General features: G+C 38.7%; 1 protein-coding gene across 1 annotated transcript in view; it reads right to left on the reverse strand.

Annotated features, from left to right (window-relative positions):
- Nucleotides 1-334: 334 nt before the first annotated feature.
- Nucleotides 335-17,195, reverse strand: part of SLC2A2 (solute carrier family 2 member 2) — a 37,272-nt gene continuing 20,411 nt past the window's right edge. Inside the window, exons 5-11 of the mRNA XM_040249038.1 lie at nucleotides 14,413-14,528; nucleotides 13,385-13,547; nucleotides 12,721-12,908; nucleotides 8,892-8,996; nucleotides 5,100-5,201; nucleotides 4,040-4,243; nucleotides 335-3,954 (exon numbers count right to left, since the gene is read on the reverse strand). Of these exons, the coding sequence (XP_040104972.1) occupies nucleotides 3,754-3,954; nucleotides 4,040-4,243; nucleotides 5,100-5,201; nucleotides 8,892-8,996; nucleotides 12,721-12,908; nucleotides 13,385-13,547; nucleotides 14,413-14,528 (1,079 nt within the window). The 3' untranslated portion in view covers nucleotides 335-3,753. The remainder of the gene's footprint in view (nucleotides 3,955-4,039; nucleotides 4,244-5,099; nucleotides 5,202-8,891; nucleotides 8,997-12,720; nucleotides 12,909-13,384; nucleotides 13,548-14,412; nucleotides 14,529-17,195) is intronic.

A 17,195-nucleotide genomic window follows, 5' to 3' on the forward strand; every position in this document is an offset into this window, starting at 1 on the left:
CTTTTTATCTTTTACAAAACTTTAATAAAGTGTTGTGTCCATATAGGAGCTCAATTAAATATTTACTAAATTGAAGTATTTCTATTTTCATCAAAGGGAGTCCTTCATTCCTCTTCAACTGTTCTTACCTAGCCTACCGGTTAGTTTTCCCTACTAAACTGATAATCAAAACAACTGCTTGATGGAAATAATATTTGGATTTAAAATTCAACTCACATATTATCTTTAGTATGAGAACAGGAAAAGCATTGTGAGAAGGAAATGATTATATATAGTAAACCAATACCAATTTTCTTAAATGTGGTTATTTTCTACATAAAATAAAGTAACACAATAACTAGAAATATATTTATTGACATAAAACTGCAGTGTATACACACTCTTTACTAAACCAGTGCATTTTCATGATTCTTTCTAACGTGTACCCAATCGGAAAGCAGTAAAAACAGCAGCAGATGGCTCAAGAGTGGTTGGCAATAAACCCTTTCTCCTCAGATCACTAATACACAACTGTAATGAGAAATTATATTTTTGCATACTTTACTCAGCACCTTTGCTTAGGACACTGTAAGCACAAGATAATGCCTAACATTGCTTTGCTATGTATACAATAATAAGCTAGCAAGAAATATTCATGTACACTAGTTTATACACTTTTGTAATTATTTTTATACCTTTTTAGGTAATCTAATATTTTAAATGTTTTTAATTTTATTTCCGTATTTATTTGACTATGCCAGATCTTCACTATAGCACACAAGATCTTCGATCTTCATTGTGGCACACAGAATCTTTTAGTTTCGGCATGTGGAATCTAGTTCCCCCACCAGGGTTGGAACCTAGGCCTCTGTACTGGGAGCACAGAGTCAGCCCCTGGACCACCAGAGAAGTCCTCATTTTTGCATCTTATCAAGAAGGCTTGGCCTTGTCCTGTGATTTAATCCTGTTGTTACATTTATATATGATACATAGCATTTTATTTTGTACTTAGCATTATCCAAAGAAATAATACTACATATAGACCTCTTAAAAATAACTTAGGCAGAAGCAAATTTAAAAAATACAAGAAAAACTCTTATACCCTACTTAGAAATATCAAGTATGGGTTTAAGTATTAGACAGCTTAATATTCCCTCTAATTCTTACAGTTCCCTTGTCATTGTGGGATTGTTGCTGGAAGTAAGAAAATATTATATTGCGTTTATAAAACATTTTTTTTTTCAAAAGAAAAAAATTGGAACTATCTTATATGTGATAGCTCTGTGTCCTAACAGTATTGTCATGAATACTAACTTTAGGTAACATTTATTGAGTGCCCTCTCTGTACCAGGCACTCTGCTTAGCACTTTATGTTTAATCTTCACAGCTCTCTGAGGTAGGTATATTACTGAGTGCATTTTATTTACAAAGTGCTCTACACTGAGGTGACGGAAGGCAAGAAATGCAGGTGATCTTCCTGAACTCCTCAATAGACTGAGCTCCTTGATGTGAGGCATTCTCTTACTGTGTCTCAGAGTGCATGACAGTGCTGATCCTGTAGAAGGGAGCGGGGAAGAGGAAGTGAGAGGAAATCCCTGCACTGGTGTCAGGACAGTGGACAATACTAGATGTAGCTGATGAACGACCGGATCATGCTCCGAGCAAGTTAAGAGAAGATCACATTTGTGAGGATGTTTGACTATGCAGAAATGATAGTGTATTATGAAAATTAACCACTCAAACTCACATCTAATTTCCCTGGGATTAAATCTAACTAATTAGTGTCAATCTTATTATATATTATGGTGAATATTGCTGAGAACCTAGGAGTTTTTATTACGTTAAGCTAGTTCCTTTCTGTTAGTATGAAGCTTTAACCGCTTATTTCATCTGAATGTTTCTTTTCAACTCACTAGTATCTTTCCAAGGAAAAAATTATGAAAGGGAAACAATACATGCTATTTACATTTCTCTGAGGCAGAAAACTTCAGGGTCTAAATTTTGAGAATTTGTGCTCAATCAGAAAAATTAATCAAAACTTAAAAGGGGTCTTGTGGGTTCTTTATTTAAACTCTTGTTGTTCAGTCACTAAGTCGTGTCTGACTCTTTGTGATCCCACGGACTATAGCCAACCAGTCACCTCTGTCCATGGGGTTCTCTAGGCAAGAATACTGGAGGGGTAGCTATTTCTTTCTCTAGGGGATCTTCCTGACTCAGGGATTGAACCAGCATCTCCTGCTTTGGCAGGCAGATTCTTTACCACTGAGTCATCGGGGAAGTCCTAAACACTTACTACTTTATTCTAAATGAGATCAGGAATAGTGATTTGAATAAATCACATTCATCACCTATAAATAGGTTAAATTTCTTTACTGGTGCAACTTCGGGCTTCTCAAAGGCCACCAGCATCCTGAAGAAGACAGGAGCCACAGGATGGACCATTTTCCTGCTTCTGCCCGACTCCACGTCCCTACTTTTCCTTTTTTTTTAAACTGAGTTCACAGTTTAGAAAAAAAGGTCTACCAAACTATTTAAGCTCACTTGGTGTCCTAGAACAGCTAAGGGAACATAGATAATCCCAAACTGGCCAAAAAAAAACAAAAATCAAAGTGAGAAAAAATAATTTCATGTTGCTTGGAATGTCAAATTATATAAAGGTAAACAACCTTGGTCAAAGAAAAAAAAAGAAAAAAAAACAAACCCCCTCAAGTGTTCAGTATTTTTTTCCCACTCTTAAAAAGAACTTTTAAAAAGAGACTCTTCCATACATTAAAGCAAATGTAAAAAGGATTGATTCAGTTCTCCACTTTGTGAGGAAAAGAGCCTGGAGATATTTCAGCTCCCTGCTAAGCCTTTGGTATCCTTCAGAACTCTATTTCCATAGTTGCAAAATTGACTGAGTGAAAGTCTGTTTAATCATCTGTGTATTTCCAATTTGTCTACATAGGTAAAAGCACTTAGTGCTTGGCACATAAGTAGTATACAGTAAATGTTAGCAATAGTAATAGAACAGCTTAGATAGCTCCATATACTGCCAAGGCAAAAAAGGAAACACCAAAAAGAATGATTGCTTTGTCTTTGGGAACTCAGTCTTTCCAGGAAAATTAAATAAGGATTTTGATCAAGGCTGAAATTCAATGTTTTTGAATTTTGGGGAAGTCACCCTCAGGATCTTCCAATCCTACCTTTTCAACCTATTTTAAAACATAATAGTTCAGAAAATATTTTTTAACAAACAGAGCAATCTTTTGCTTCTAATTTCTAGCATTAGACTGCTGTATTTTCACTGTTTGAGTGTATTTTATAAGACAACTCAGAAAACCAGGCTGTGGTCAATAAAAAAGCAAATCAAAATATAGCTCAAGGGATTGAGCCAGCAAGGAATTAGCACAAGTTTATGATAGTTGTTATTATTAACTGATAACCCATGCTAAATGACCAAGCCATTTAGTGTTTGATTTTATAAAAACCATTTGGTCATCAAAGTAACAAAAAAAAATTTTTTTTGGTACTAAATGTATTTGCCAGTTAGTGTAACAAAATGAGCTAGATTTTTTGGTTTTCTTATAGTCTTACCACCCAACATAGATTCTCTAAGTTAAAAGAAAAAATACTTTTTAGTAATATTTGATGATACTTCTGATCAGAGCCTATAAAGTCTCTATAAAAAATAAAACAATACTTCAAGATACAGATATAAAATTCTCAAAAAAGTGTCATTAAAAAAACACTGCTTTCCTCCTGTTATTGTTCATGTCAAAAAGCAGGTTATCTCTACACAGTTTCTGTAGGTCCAAGGAATTCCATTTCTACAGCAGCTTTTGGCGTTTCAGCTGAACCCCTCTTCTTTCGGAACTCTGCTGCAATTTCCTCAAAGGATTTTCCTTTGGTTTCTGGAACTTTAAAAAATGTGAATAGAGTAAAGGCCAAGACCACACCAGCAAAAAGGAAAAATACATAAGGTCCGCAGAAGTCCTGCAGAGAAGAAACAGAGTTCCAATTAGCAGCTGTTAAACCTTATCTTCTGTTCAGTAAGTTTGCACAGAACTAGGCTGCTTACCGCAATGTACTGGAAACACAGAGCTATAATGAAATTGCCTGTCCAGTTGCTGAATGCAGCTATTGCTAAAGCAGCAGGGCGTGGTCCTTGACTGAAAAACTCAGCCACCATGAACCAGGGGATGGGGCCTGGTCCAATTTCAAAAAAACAGACAAAGAGGAAGATGGATGTCATGCTCACGTAACTCATCCAAGGCAATTTATTCTGAGGAGAAAAATAATAATAATAATAATAAAAGTGGAACTGGGATCACTGACTGCTTCTTCCTGTAGCTAAGTCCTTGTTGAGTTCAGAGGGGACATAGCACTCTTCCTGATGTGCTTATGTTCAATTAAGTGTAAGTTATTCTAGTTGTTCAGTTCAGTCGCTCAGTCGCGTCCGACTCTTTGCGACCCCATGAATCGCAGCACGCCAGGCCTCCCTGTCCATCACCAACTCCCGGAGTTCACCCAAACTCATGTCCATCAAGTCAATGATGCCATCCAGCCATCTCATCCTCGGTCATCCCCTTCTCCTCCTGCCCCCAATCCCTCCCAGCATCAGGGTCTTTTCCAATGAGTCATAGATGAGTTGTTTTTTTTTTTTTCCCTTTTCCTAGTCTGAGTCATCCTTAAATCTTTTGAGCTATAAGAAATCCTCTGGATTTGGATTTTCTCTGCCTCCTAGTCACTCTTTTTCTGTGGAAGAAGCAAAGCAAGGATCCAGTGACCTCTGCTTCTAGTCATACCAAGGTCAGTAGACAGGATGCGCGACACCCTGTAAAGTGGTGGAACGGTCTAGGTACTTGTTCAAGGTCACACAAGCAGCCAAGTGGCAGAGCCAGGGTTGAAACCTGGTTATTATTATACACCCTTCCTCTCCCCGGTGACAAGCACCATTTACTTGCTGATGTTCAGTCTTTAAACCCTGAAGCTAATTCTCTTTTTCTTTACATTTCTCTTTTGCTTTATATGCTGTTTCTCTTGCTTTATTTTGTTAAGTAAGTCTCAGATGTTTAACTTGGGGCTCAGAAGTGCTATCATTGGGTAACCAAAAATCTGAGTGCAGGCACCAGACTCACCAGGAGCACAAGTCCCACCGACATGAAGATGGCACAAACAAACATTCCACTCATTCCAATTAGGAACAGAGAGCGTCGCCCTGCCTTCTCCACGAGGAACACCTAGGGAAGTTTCAAAACATAGTGGCTTTATACTTAAATAGTTTATACTGCCAGAGAGATCTTTTCAATTTATACAGCTGAGAAGAAGCCATTCTATTATCCCATTTTGCAGCTGTGGAATTAAGGAGGGGAGTGACTCTTGCCCAGAAAGGTAGAACTGGTCTCAGTGACCAGAGATGATTAACAGATGCTGTCTTCCTTTTGCCATGTTGATTTGAACAGGTCATCTAGAGAAAGAACCATAGCATTATCACCACCTGATGTTTATCACTTTGGGTGCAATAGTTAGAGACTGAACATCTTGGATGTCCAGTATTTCTTCTACCCTTAAAATATGAAAGTGAAAAGTGAAGTCACTCAGTCGTGTCCGACTCTTTGCGACCCGTGGACTGTAGCCCACCAAGCTCTTCGTCCATGGGATTCTCCAGGCAAGAATACTGGAGTGGGTTGCCATTGCCTTCTCTAAAAATAAAATATGAAGGGTCTACATAAACATGACATTAATTTCCCTTATGATAATTATCCTAAGTTATAATTAAAAGCGTTTGAGCACTGCAGACTTCTGAAACAGTGCAATTATTGACGTGTCAACTATCATCATCCAACTTCCTTACTGCAAACAAAGTCAAATTGTGACCGCTCAGGGGGAAAATACAGAACTTGATCATCTTACCAAAGAGTCAGGTCTGTATTTTTTTTGGTGAGCCTGAAAGTACTTGGTCTTGGTAATGAACTATCCACTTGAAAAGATAAGACTTTAAAGCAAAAGGTTAAAGTGCTTTTTTATCCTATTTTAGGAGACTTGGCATCAATTCCTTTGGGTCGGGATCTTTGCACTAATGTTTAAGATTTACAGTTAGCGAGGACCAGAGTTTGCTGAATAGACTCTGGCTTGATCCTTGGAATACTGCCAAGGTTGGTGAGTCAAACACACACAAAAATTACCTGTCATAATTTCTCACTTGGCTGTTCTCATAAATCTATCAGTAAATCAACAGCAATCCAATACTCTTAGTGCAGTGAGCTTTGGCTCTGAAAATATCTGAGAAACATTTCTTTTCACTTACAGTGAAAACCCCTTTTTCTCAGGCTTTCAGATCACTCCAGAGTGGTAAGCAAGGAACCCATATTTAATTGTTGAGAATGAAGTGGGAAAAACAAACCTTCCTCTAGTTCATAAAATTTCTCTCTATATTTTGACTGTTTCTATATTATGACTTTTAAAGTTGATTTGATGACACCATGTCAAACTGCCGAGGAAACTGGAGCATTTCTTCAGCAAAAGGGGCTTTTACTACATCTGTTTCTTCTATTTCTGAACAAGTATTACTGATAGGATTATAAATTCTAAAACTACATGCCTTGAAAATTGAGTCAGTCTCACTTGGGGCCAGGTGAGCACTGCCACAGGGTGAGACTTGGTCAGGTCGTAGAGACCTGGATGCCTGACCTTAACTTCCATTTTCCCCACAGACAGTGTGCAGCACTCAGATCCTCGATGCCTACTTGGAGGTGCTCTTTCTCCTCTAGACCCATGCTGTCTTTCAGTTTGCTTCATATTTCTTTCTGTTTTGTTTTCTCACTCAAGATTACAGGTTTCCATCTATTGGATCATTAGTGTAAAAGAAAATACAAAATATGGAACATCATTCAGCATCAAGTTTCGAAAGTCTCTCCAAATACTCATTCAGGGAAAAAAAAAAAAAGGATTATATTCCCTCCAGATTGTTGAAACATTACTATGTTATCAGTACATATTTCTATTTGCACATCTTTATTTGAATGGATACACGGAATTCGGAAACATTGGCTGGTTTTGGCAAGAGGTCTGGATGATTGAGAGGTTATCCTTTTGGTATTTCTTTGAACTTTAAAACTTTTCAAAAATAAATATAATTAAAAGTGTTAAATATTACTTGTAGTCCTGAAGGGTTCATTAGATGGCTGATTAGAGTTGACTTTTTAAAATTATGTCACTCCTGCAAAAATGTTCACCGAATAAAAGGATGAGTTCTCAAAAGGTATATTCAAAATAATCAGGACACTATTTTCAGAACAACTCCTCCCACTCCGTGGAGTTGGTGGGGTTGGATGGGTGAACAACAATGGAATTTTACAGTAGTTTTCTTTTTAGGCATTCTTAGAGTTTGGATTGCCCTGATCTTGGTAACTTGATTCTTCACATAGCAAATCCCGTTACACATAAAATATTTTAATCACAATCTCTATATGAGAAAAATATGTTGAAGTGAAATTTGCAAAAATATTATCTCAGGGGACAAAAGAATGCAAATAGTTGCTAGGATTCCATCCCAGTACCAATCCTTTATTGATTTTAGAGTGGCCTTTTGGATTGAACAAGCATTAACTCTAAGGGCATAAGCACTGGTGTTCCCTTATTATCTGTTCTTCCTTCTCTTTCCAAGGTCCAGTTCTGTTTACTGTGGTCTGGACAAACTTGCCTTTTGATCTAGGTAGCAAGGCTGTAATTATTGACCACTCTAGGTAATAGTTAAAAGTCCACGTGCAGAAAATGAAAAATAAGTGATCCCATGAACTGTAGCCTGCCAGGCTCTTCTATCCATGGGATTCTCCAGGCAAGAATACTAGAGCAGGTTGCCATTTCCTTCTCCAGGGAAACTTCCTGATCCAGGAATTGAACCCAGATCTCCTGCACTGCAGGCAGATGCTTTTCCAACTGAGCTACATGTGAAACCTCAGAGCTGCCTGGAAGTTCTGCCCAATGACCTAACATCATAAGAATCTGCTCAATCAGTTTAATTTTGCTAGAGGCTTAGCTATCTAATTGAGAGAACAATGTTTATTTTTAAAATATTTTTCCCCCCTAAGATATCAGGATAAAAAATTTCAACCATGGATAGGAATCAAGGTGGAAGACCCAGTACTGACTGAAATGACAAGCTGTTTGCTAATATCAGGGGCTTCCCAGGTGGTGCTTCCCAGGGTGTTTCTCTGCTTCCCTGGTGGCTCAGACAGTAAAGAATCTGCCCTGGATCCAGAAGACCCCCTAGAGAAGGGAATGGCAATTTGCTCCAGTATTCTTGCCTGGAGAATCCCATGGACAACAGTACATGGGGTCGCAAAGAGTCGGATATGACTGAATGACTAACAGTTTCACACTTTCTTTCCCAAGTGGTGCAGTGGTAAAGAATCTGCTGCCAATGCAGGAGATGCAAGAGGGTTCGATCCCTGAGTTGGGAAGATTCCCTGGAATAGGAAGTGGCAACCCACTCCAGTATTCATGCCTGGAAAATCCCAGAGGAGCCTGGTGGGCTACAGTCTATGGGGTTGCAAAGAGTCAGACACAACTGAGGATGCACACACACATTTGCTAATATTAAGGGACTTAAGTACAGAACAAAGGAGAAAAAGCCTAGGTATTTACACAAAAACACCAAGTGTCTTGTCCCCAGGTGAGTTCCTGATTCACAAGTGAGTGACAAATGACATCTTTGGGAGACAGGGATGCCTAATCAGTTATGCCTAATCTCACTACAATGGTTGGTTATTCACATCTGGGACTCTTCTTGTGACTCACATGGTTCTATCTACATATCCAGTACATGCGGACAATAAATCACAGGTTGCTTTTATGTTACAAGGGTTTTTTTCACTCCTATTTCTGGACTGAGGAACAAGCAGAATATTTATCTAGAGTATTTCACTTACAGAGACAGCAGTGAAAACTGTGTTGACAGCACCAACTCCAATGGTTGCATAAACAGGTTGGCTGATTCCAGCTGTTTGAAAAATGCTGGTTGAGTAGTAAAATATCTGAAAGATGAGAATAGTCTAGCTTTAATCAAGAAGCCTAGTGCTAAGGCGTTAATGCAAGAATTATTTCAGGTTGTTTATTTTCTGAGTGTTTCAGTGGAACCAGAGTTCTGAGGGATCCCAAAAGGTTTTATCATCTCTCTTCTTCCAGAAAAGGAGAAATCACAATCTTCCTTTAGTGTGCAAAACTTCCAATCATTGAAAATATCTTATATGCAGCTGAAAACTCTACATCTGCATCTAACTTTTTTCAGTTTTAAAACTTTTTCTTAAAGTTAAAATACATGCAAAAAGGTACATATATCCTTTAAGTGTACAGCTCAATTAATTTTCACAAACTAAACACACCTGTGTCAGTTCAGTTCAGTTCAGTCGCTCAGTTGTGTCCGACTCTTTGTAACCCCATGAACTGCAGCACGCCAGGCCTCCCTGTCCATCACCAACTCCTGCAGTCCACCCAAACCTATGTCCGTTGTGTCAGTGATGCCATCCAACCATCTCATCCTCTGTCGTCCCCTTCTCCTCCTGCCCCCAATCTTTCCCAGCATCAGGGCCTTTTCAAATGAGTCAGCTCTCCGCATCAGGTGGCCAAAGTATTGGAGTTCCAACATCAGTCCCTCCACACCTGGGATTGATCTCCTTTTGATGGCCTGGTTGGATCCTTGCAGTCCAAGGGACTCTCAAGAGTCTTCTCCAATACCCCTGTATAATCTAGGTAAAAAATAAATCATTTCCTGCCTTCTGGAAGCCCCCTAAATGTCACCTTTTTTTTCAAAGGAAACTCTTTCAACTTCAACCATTATAGATAAATTTTGCCTAGTCTTGTACTTGATATAAGTGGAATTGCTTGATGTATATTTTATATCTGGCATCAACATTACCTTTGTGAGAATCATCCACATTGTTGCGTTGGCAGGCTGTTTATTATCACTGCTATTTAGCGTATTATTGTAGTAATATACCGCAATTTAGTTACCCATTCTACTATTTAGTCACGCATTCTACTATTTAGTCACCCATTCTACTGTTGATGGTTATTTAGGCAGTTATCATTAGAGTGATTATGAATAGTGCTTCTATGAACATTCTATTCTAGTACAAGCCTTTTGGTAAAATATGTACACATTTACACCTAGGAATAGAATTGTTGGATCACGGTGTATGTGTGTTCTCAGCTTTGATTGATACTACCAAATAGTTTTCCAAAGAAGTTGTGTCAATTTGCACACTTACCAGTGAAAAGGCAGAGGAACGAGAGCTCAAGTCACCGAACATCCACTGGATCATCAAAAAAGCAAGAGAGCTCCAGAAAAAACATCTACTTCTGCTTTATTGACTATGCCAAAGCCTTTGACTGTGTGGATCACAATAAACTGTGGAAAATTCTTAAAGAGATGGGAATACCATATCACCTGACCTGCCTCCTGAGAAATGTTTAAGCAGGTCAAGAAGCAACAGTTAGAACTGGACATGGAACAACAGATTGGTTCCAAATTGGGAAAGGAGTACATCAAGCCTGTATATTGTCACCCTGCTTATTTAATTTATATGCAGAGCACACCATGAGAAATGCTTGGGTGGATAAATCACAAGCTGGAATCAAGGTTGCTGGGGGAAATATCAATAACCTCAGATATGCAGATGACACAACACTTATGGCAGAAAGTGAAGAAGAACTAAAGAGCCTCTTCACTAAATTGAAAGAAGAGAGTGAAAAAGTTGGCTTAAAACTCAACATTCAGAAAACAAAGATCATGGCATCTGGTCCCATCACTTCATGGGAAATAGATGGGGAAACAGTGACAGACTATTTTTTTGGGCTTCAAAATCATTGCAGATGGTGATTGCAGCCATGAAATTAAAAGACGGAAAGGACGGAAGGAAAGTTATGACCAACCTAGACAGCATATTAAAAAGCAGAGATGTTACTTTGCCAACAAAGGTCCGTCTAGTCAAAGGTATGGTTTTTCCAGTAGTCATGTATGGACGTGAGAGTTGGACTATAAAGAAAGCTGAGCCCAGAAGAATTGATGTTTTTGAACTGTGATGTTGGAGAAAACTCTTGAGAATCTCTTGGGCAGCAAGGAGATCCAACCAGTCCATCCTAAAGGAAATCAGTCCTGAATATTCATTGGAAGGACTGATGCTGAAGATGAAACTCCAATACTTTGGCCATCTGAAGAACCGACTCATTTGAAAAGACCCTGATGCTGGGAAAGATTGAAGGTGGGGAGGAGAAGGGGACAACAGAGGATGAGATGGTTGGATGGCATCACCGACTCAATGGACATGAGTTTGAGTAAGCTCTGGGAGTTGGTGATGAACAGGGAGGCCTGGTGTGTTGCAGTCCGTGAGGTCGCAAAGAGTCGGACACGACTGAGCAACTTTGAACTGAACTGAACCAGTGTGTATAAGAATTTTGGTTTCATTGCACTTAATCCAAAATTTTCCACTCATGTCAGTACAAATGGAGAAATCTGATTCACAGCCTCCTTAAAAGCCTTTATTATTAGTTACGTCTTTATGTATATAACAGTCATTTTCTTTGGTTGTGTCATCCTCTGTCATTCCTTTCCTACAGCCTCATCCTGCAGACAGGGCTGATGCAGAAGGACTGTTCAGACTGCATTCAGTGAGGAATGGATTACTCACTGCACACTATCCTACCCAAAAGCCTCTGGTTCAGCATTACCTGGATGCCTCTAAGCCAGGCACTGGGATGGAAGCTAAAGCAGGGGCACTCAGAGAGATTAAGTGTTGTGCTCTTGGATACACACGCAGAGCTGAGAGAGAGCTCAGAGAGATTTGGTCTCTGAGACCCAAAGTTATAAAGAATTAAGAGATTAAAAAATCAACATCAAGGACCCTTAAAGGAGGATAGAGGCCAGAGCAGAGCATTCAGCTTGTGAAATGAGGCTCAGGTCTCCTTTTGCTTCACCTCGGGGGAAATACTTTCTTTGCTTCCTGTAAGTCTCTGCCCATCCATCAGTCACCCCCACAGTGTCTGTGAATCTGGGGTTGACTCACTGTAGAAGCCCAAATCACATTTTTAACAGCATTGAATGGGGATAAGTGGTTTTTAAAATCTAGTTTCTTAACCAATGCTTAATTTTTTTCTTCTAGCAGCTAACTGTCAGTAAGACAATTTTAGTCTGCATAATACAAAGATTTCGAAACCTAAAAGCTAGCTAGTTTAGTATTCAGGATGTTCTTCAGTCATGTCTTTTCTATTACCCTCACTCACCAATGTCATATCAGTTCCTTCTGTTGTTTATTTTGTGTTCTGTCTCCCCAAACAGAGAAAATTTCTTGGATGACAGGACACTGTGCACTAGGCTATCTGCTACACTTTATTTAAATAGATACAGGAACCGTGAGTCCTTCTGCCTAGGTTATCTGAAATCCTAAATGTGATACTCAACTCTAGAAGCCCCTGGTAATTCAGTCTTCTTGGTATATTTATTCTCCTTTGCCCTCTTTTGTATTTATTATGACTTGCCTTTTAATCTTCATCTTAATTGACATGCAGACCACTGATCACTGACATCTTTTAAAAATTGTAAGGTAATTTTAGAAAGCAGACGAGGCAAGATAAAATTACTGCTCATTCAAGACATCTGTGATGTCAGCATTTTAACATGTCCTTTAGTTACTTAAACTCCTGTCCTCATCTGTCTTAATTCACTTTGCTCTTAAGACTGAGGGAGGGTGTTCTTAAACTTACCCCATTGATTCCAGAAAATTGCTGAGCCGCATGCAGCATCAATGCCACTAGAATAGGCTGTCGGTAGCTGGCATTGGTGAAGAGCTGAATTATGGAGACTTTCTTTTCATTTGATGCTTCTTCCCTCTCTTTTCTCATCTCAGTGATGTCTTTGGTGACATCATCACTTCCTCTGAGTCTTTTCAAGCCTGTCCCCCAAAATGATCAGGTTGACACAACTCAGGTCAAAACAAAAATAAATTTATTTTTGTTATGCTAATGAAAGAACTACAGTTCTGCATAGCCCATTCTATTACCTAATAGAATGGGTGTTGGAAATCCTTTCTTGTTAAATCCTGTCTTTGTATTTTTTAAGAAAGCAAAACATTTGGCTTCATCTTATTCCTCATTATCATAGATGTATAATGTAGGGAAGATCTGTTAGAAGTCTCTGAGTTCAATACACTGCATGTGGATTTTCTATTTGGGCTTGTGTGAACGTTTATGGTTGCAAAATGACATGTACCAGTCATATTAAGTGATCGTGCATATTCTTACATATAATCACTGACTTCATTTGAAAAGCATTGGTACCAATTTCATGAGTATCCATTCATGTGCAGTGTTTCTCATTAACTGATAATTCCAAAACAATAGGAAGAAAGGAAAACCACCATAGACTTACTTTTCTTTGCCTTGGCTTCCTCATCCAGCTTGATGTAAAGGTATCTGGGGCTTTCTGGACAGAAGAAGAGCAGCAGACATTGGAGAATGGCTGGCACAGCAGACAAACCAAGCAGGATGTGCCATAGCTCGTGATTGCCCAGGATAAAGTCAAGGCCGACGATCTGAAAAGGCAGGGAGGAAGCATATCAACTACACATCACTTTGGATCTGCCTTCTGAAAGAATTTGTTGAAAAAGCACATTGGCTACTTGATAGTAATTCCTGACAACTTTGATTCAAGTATGCACAAGTATGCTTAACTAGTATGTCTCTCCTTAACTGAATTAGGGACTCTGTTTTACAAAGAGTTCACCTAGATTTGTTTTCATTAACTCCTATGGGACATTTAGGATAGAAATTGACCAAACTTTTAAGCACACATTTGATATCTAAAACAACAGCAAAAATCATGCCTAACTTTGGACAATTACCCAGAACTTAAATAGAATGGGTTACATAGATAAAGCAATTACTCTGAGAGAACTAGTTTTGTGATCCCTATTGCAAAGTAGTTTATCCTCTGGATAGTCATAAAGTTTGAGGTTCTGAGGACTCCCTCTGAGAACACAGGAGAGAAGGAAAGAATAAGGTAACTGAACAAGAGCTGCTACTGCAATCCCTTGCATTTTAAATCTGAGCAGGAAAGATGCTCAGGAAAAAGGAAACCCAGGCAGCCAAAATTTTGAAATTTTTTCCCCTTGAAATCTAAATGGAATAATTTAATTCTGGAATAGCTCCAGTAGTTAAGACTTGGCTTACCAGGTCACCTTCAGTGCCAACTCCACCACAACTTCCAGAGGAAAAGTAAGGCATGGATTAGTAATATTTTAACTTTGAGCTAAAAAGCCTATGTCTCTGTACTGCCACCTCCAAGACCACTTGTGGAACTGTCTTTTCCTCTGTGTTGTTTTACAGTAAGAGTGGAGAGAGGGGGAGAGAAGCTGGGTAAAGTACAGGATGGGTGAGGGAGGGGATGGGAGTTTTTACCTGACTAATAAGAATGCCAGTGACAACGGCCAGCTGATGAAGAGCACCAATTGCACCCCTGAATGTGGTTGGAGCAATTTCACCAATGTACATTGGAACCAAGCCTGAAATTAGCCCTGAGTGAAACATGAACATACACGTCAAAGTGTAATCAGGATGACATCAACAACAGCAACCTTGTTTTAAGTACAGTCAGTATTCTTTCTGTGTTTATCGAAAGGAAGAGCCCTTGTCACCAACTGCAGACACGATTTATGCAAAGAATGTTTGTTGATGAGACTCCAAATGAAATTGTAGTTGGAGATATAAATAGAAGGAGATAGTTAGTCATTCATCTGGCAATTATTCATAGCATTGTCTTTATTTAGTTAAAAAATTCATGTTAATATTGAGTTTGTATCATGATGCTTTAGGTTATCTTCAGAAAAGAGATTGAAGAATGCTTTAACAATATTCTTAAAAATACAGTAATATTCTTACTCTAAAATCATGGGATTAAAGGAAATTAGAACAAATCTATGCCAACCTCTTTACTTGATAAAGGTGAGAAATGACTTACCCAAGATCACAGTGCAATAGAGTGTTAGCAGAAGAACTACAAGCCCTTCTTGAGTTTCCACAATGTGGAGGGTGTAAACTTAAGAGTTGAGGGGCGGGGTGTGTAGAGAGGTGTTAGGGGTTAAGGGACTCAGGGGCTCTTCCCCCAATTACTCCAACCAGAGCAACCTAGCTTCTTTATTCTCTCTAAATAATGGGCTTCAGAAAAGATTTTATTTGAATAAGGACTTCTGATTCTTGCGTGTGTGCTAAGTTGTTTCAGTTGCGTCTGACTCTTTGTGATCCTATGGACTGTAGCCTGCAAGGCTCCTCTGTCCATGGGATTCTCCAGGCAAGAATACTGGAGCAGGTTGCCATGTCCTCCTCCAGGGCATCTTCCCAACCCAGGGATTGAACCCACATTTCTTATGTCTCCTGCACTGACAAGTGGGTTCTTTACCACTAGGGCCACCTGGGAAGCCCTCTGATGCTTAAAAGAAAACAAAATTTTGAAAAGCTCTAGGCCATTTTGTCTTCTGTAGTTTTCCTAGATGCAGATGTAACCAGTCATGTTGAAAATGGTTGAGAATCTAGCCATTTGCTAAGAGCATAAAAAGGTCAGAGACTAGTCAATGAGCAAAACTGAATGCAATGTTTGGCATTTTCTGAAGATAAGATTTGTCAGAGCCTTCCTCTTAGATATACTGTGAGCCTATCAAATGGAAATGTATGGTCTTTGTATAAAAGATGCTTTTGATAATTGTTTCAATATTTTTTTAATGCTTCAAATTGTTCTTAATATCCCATGAACATTTGCATGGCTGATACAGCATCTAAATTTCTGCTTTTACATGCAACTCTACTGTGTGGTCTGTTGATCTTAAAGAAGCAGGGGGAAAAAAATAAAAAATAAACTTTGTTTGGTCCTATTCTGGGCTATAGTATTTTTGTTAAGGCCAAACGTACCTCAAGAACAAAAAATGCAGATAAGCTCACAGGTCTGAAGTCTTCAGTCTAACACTCTCTCCAACTGAGCTATTTTGGCCACCTGGTCTGAAGTCTTATGAACTCGAAATCAAATTGTATTTTCTATTAATTTTTATTAATTTATTTTAATTAATTTTTAGCTATTTGAATGTTCATAATAGGATCAGACATAATTTTAGAAGGTGCTTGGAGAGTACAAGTTACTTAGTTATGCTAGTAATAGGTTGCTACACACTGTATACAACATTTATTTTCAATTTTACTAAAAATCTTTTATAATTTTTTTTCTTATTGTATTTCAAAAAGTAGAGAGAAAATAAAGAAGAATCTTGATTTGGATCTCTTTGATGGTGTTATTAGTTGCATTTTACAGTCAAGTGAAACTGAATTTGAGTCGTCAAAACTGTAAGAAAACAAATTTGTGTTGTCTTAAGTCACTAAGTTTGAAGTAATTCATTAGAGCAGTAAGGGGGAACTAATACCGAGGAGGAAATTGAGCCTTCTATTCAATTACTAAGGCCAGACTAAGACAGTGCCAGAATTGATGCATTCTGAATCCAAAGCTCTTCCCATAAGTGAGTTGCCTCTTTACCTTGATCAAGCTATCATTTCAGTTATTTGTATTAACATTGAAAATAACAAAAAGAGCCATTTAATTAAATAATCTTAGATTTTTATTTTGAGCCTCCCTGGTAGTTCAGCTGGTAAAGAATCTGCCTGCAATACAGAAGACCAGACTTTTGATTCAACCAATCATTGAAGATGCACAGAATTGTAGTCTTTCCTCTTTTTCAGGTAAAAGTGTTAAAAATATTTCATACAGCATTTTGTGCCCTCACCTTCCCTCTCTCACCCGCAATGGTTATTATTAGTGGCTGTGATTTGGGACAATGGATATTACTGGGATTGAGGAGCAAAATATTTGACTATTTTAGAGAATGAACTATCCTCCCTTTCTTCAGGCCGCTGCTGCTAAATTGCTTCAGGAAGATTGAAGAACACTTTCTAAGAAATAGTGATTCAGATATTTAGATGGGAAAAGCAGCTTTCCTCCTTTCTGAACTCCTCTATCAGCTGCTTCTGCCTGGGCCTCTCTCCCTATGGCCACCTTCACTTTAACACATGGACCAGCCAAGTGTGAAAGCAGATAGGGTAAGGGAATGTGGCCTGAGAGATGGGCCAGAACATCAAGGTCTTTCCAGACAGGAGAGACAGAGACATCAGTAGCCAGGCAGGCCATAAGGGTAGAGTTAGGGGTT

The sequence above is a fragment of the Oryx dammah genome, unplaced genomic scaffold (assembly GCF_014754425.2).
Source record: "Oryx dammah isolate SB20612 unplaced genomic scaffold, SCBI_Odam_1.1 HiC_scaffold_2, whole genome shotgun sequence".
In the NCBI taxonomy this organism is placed as follows: domain Eukaryota; kingdom Metazoa; phylum Chordata; class Mammalia; order Artiodactyla; family Bovidae; genus Oryx; species Oryx dammah.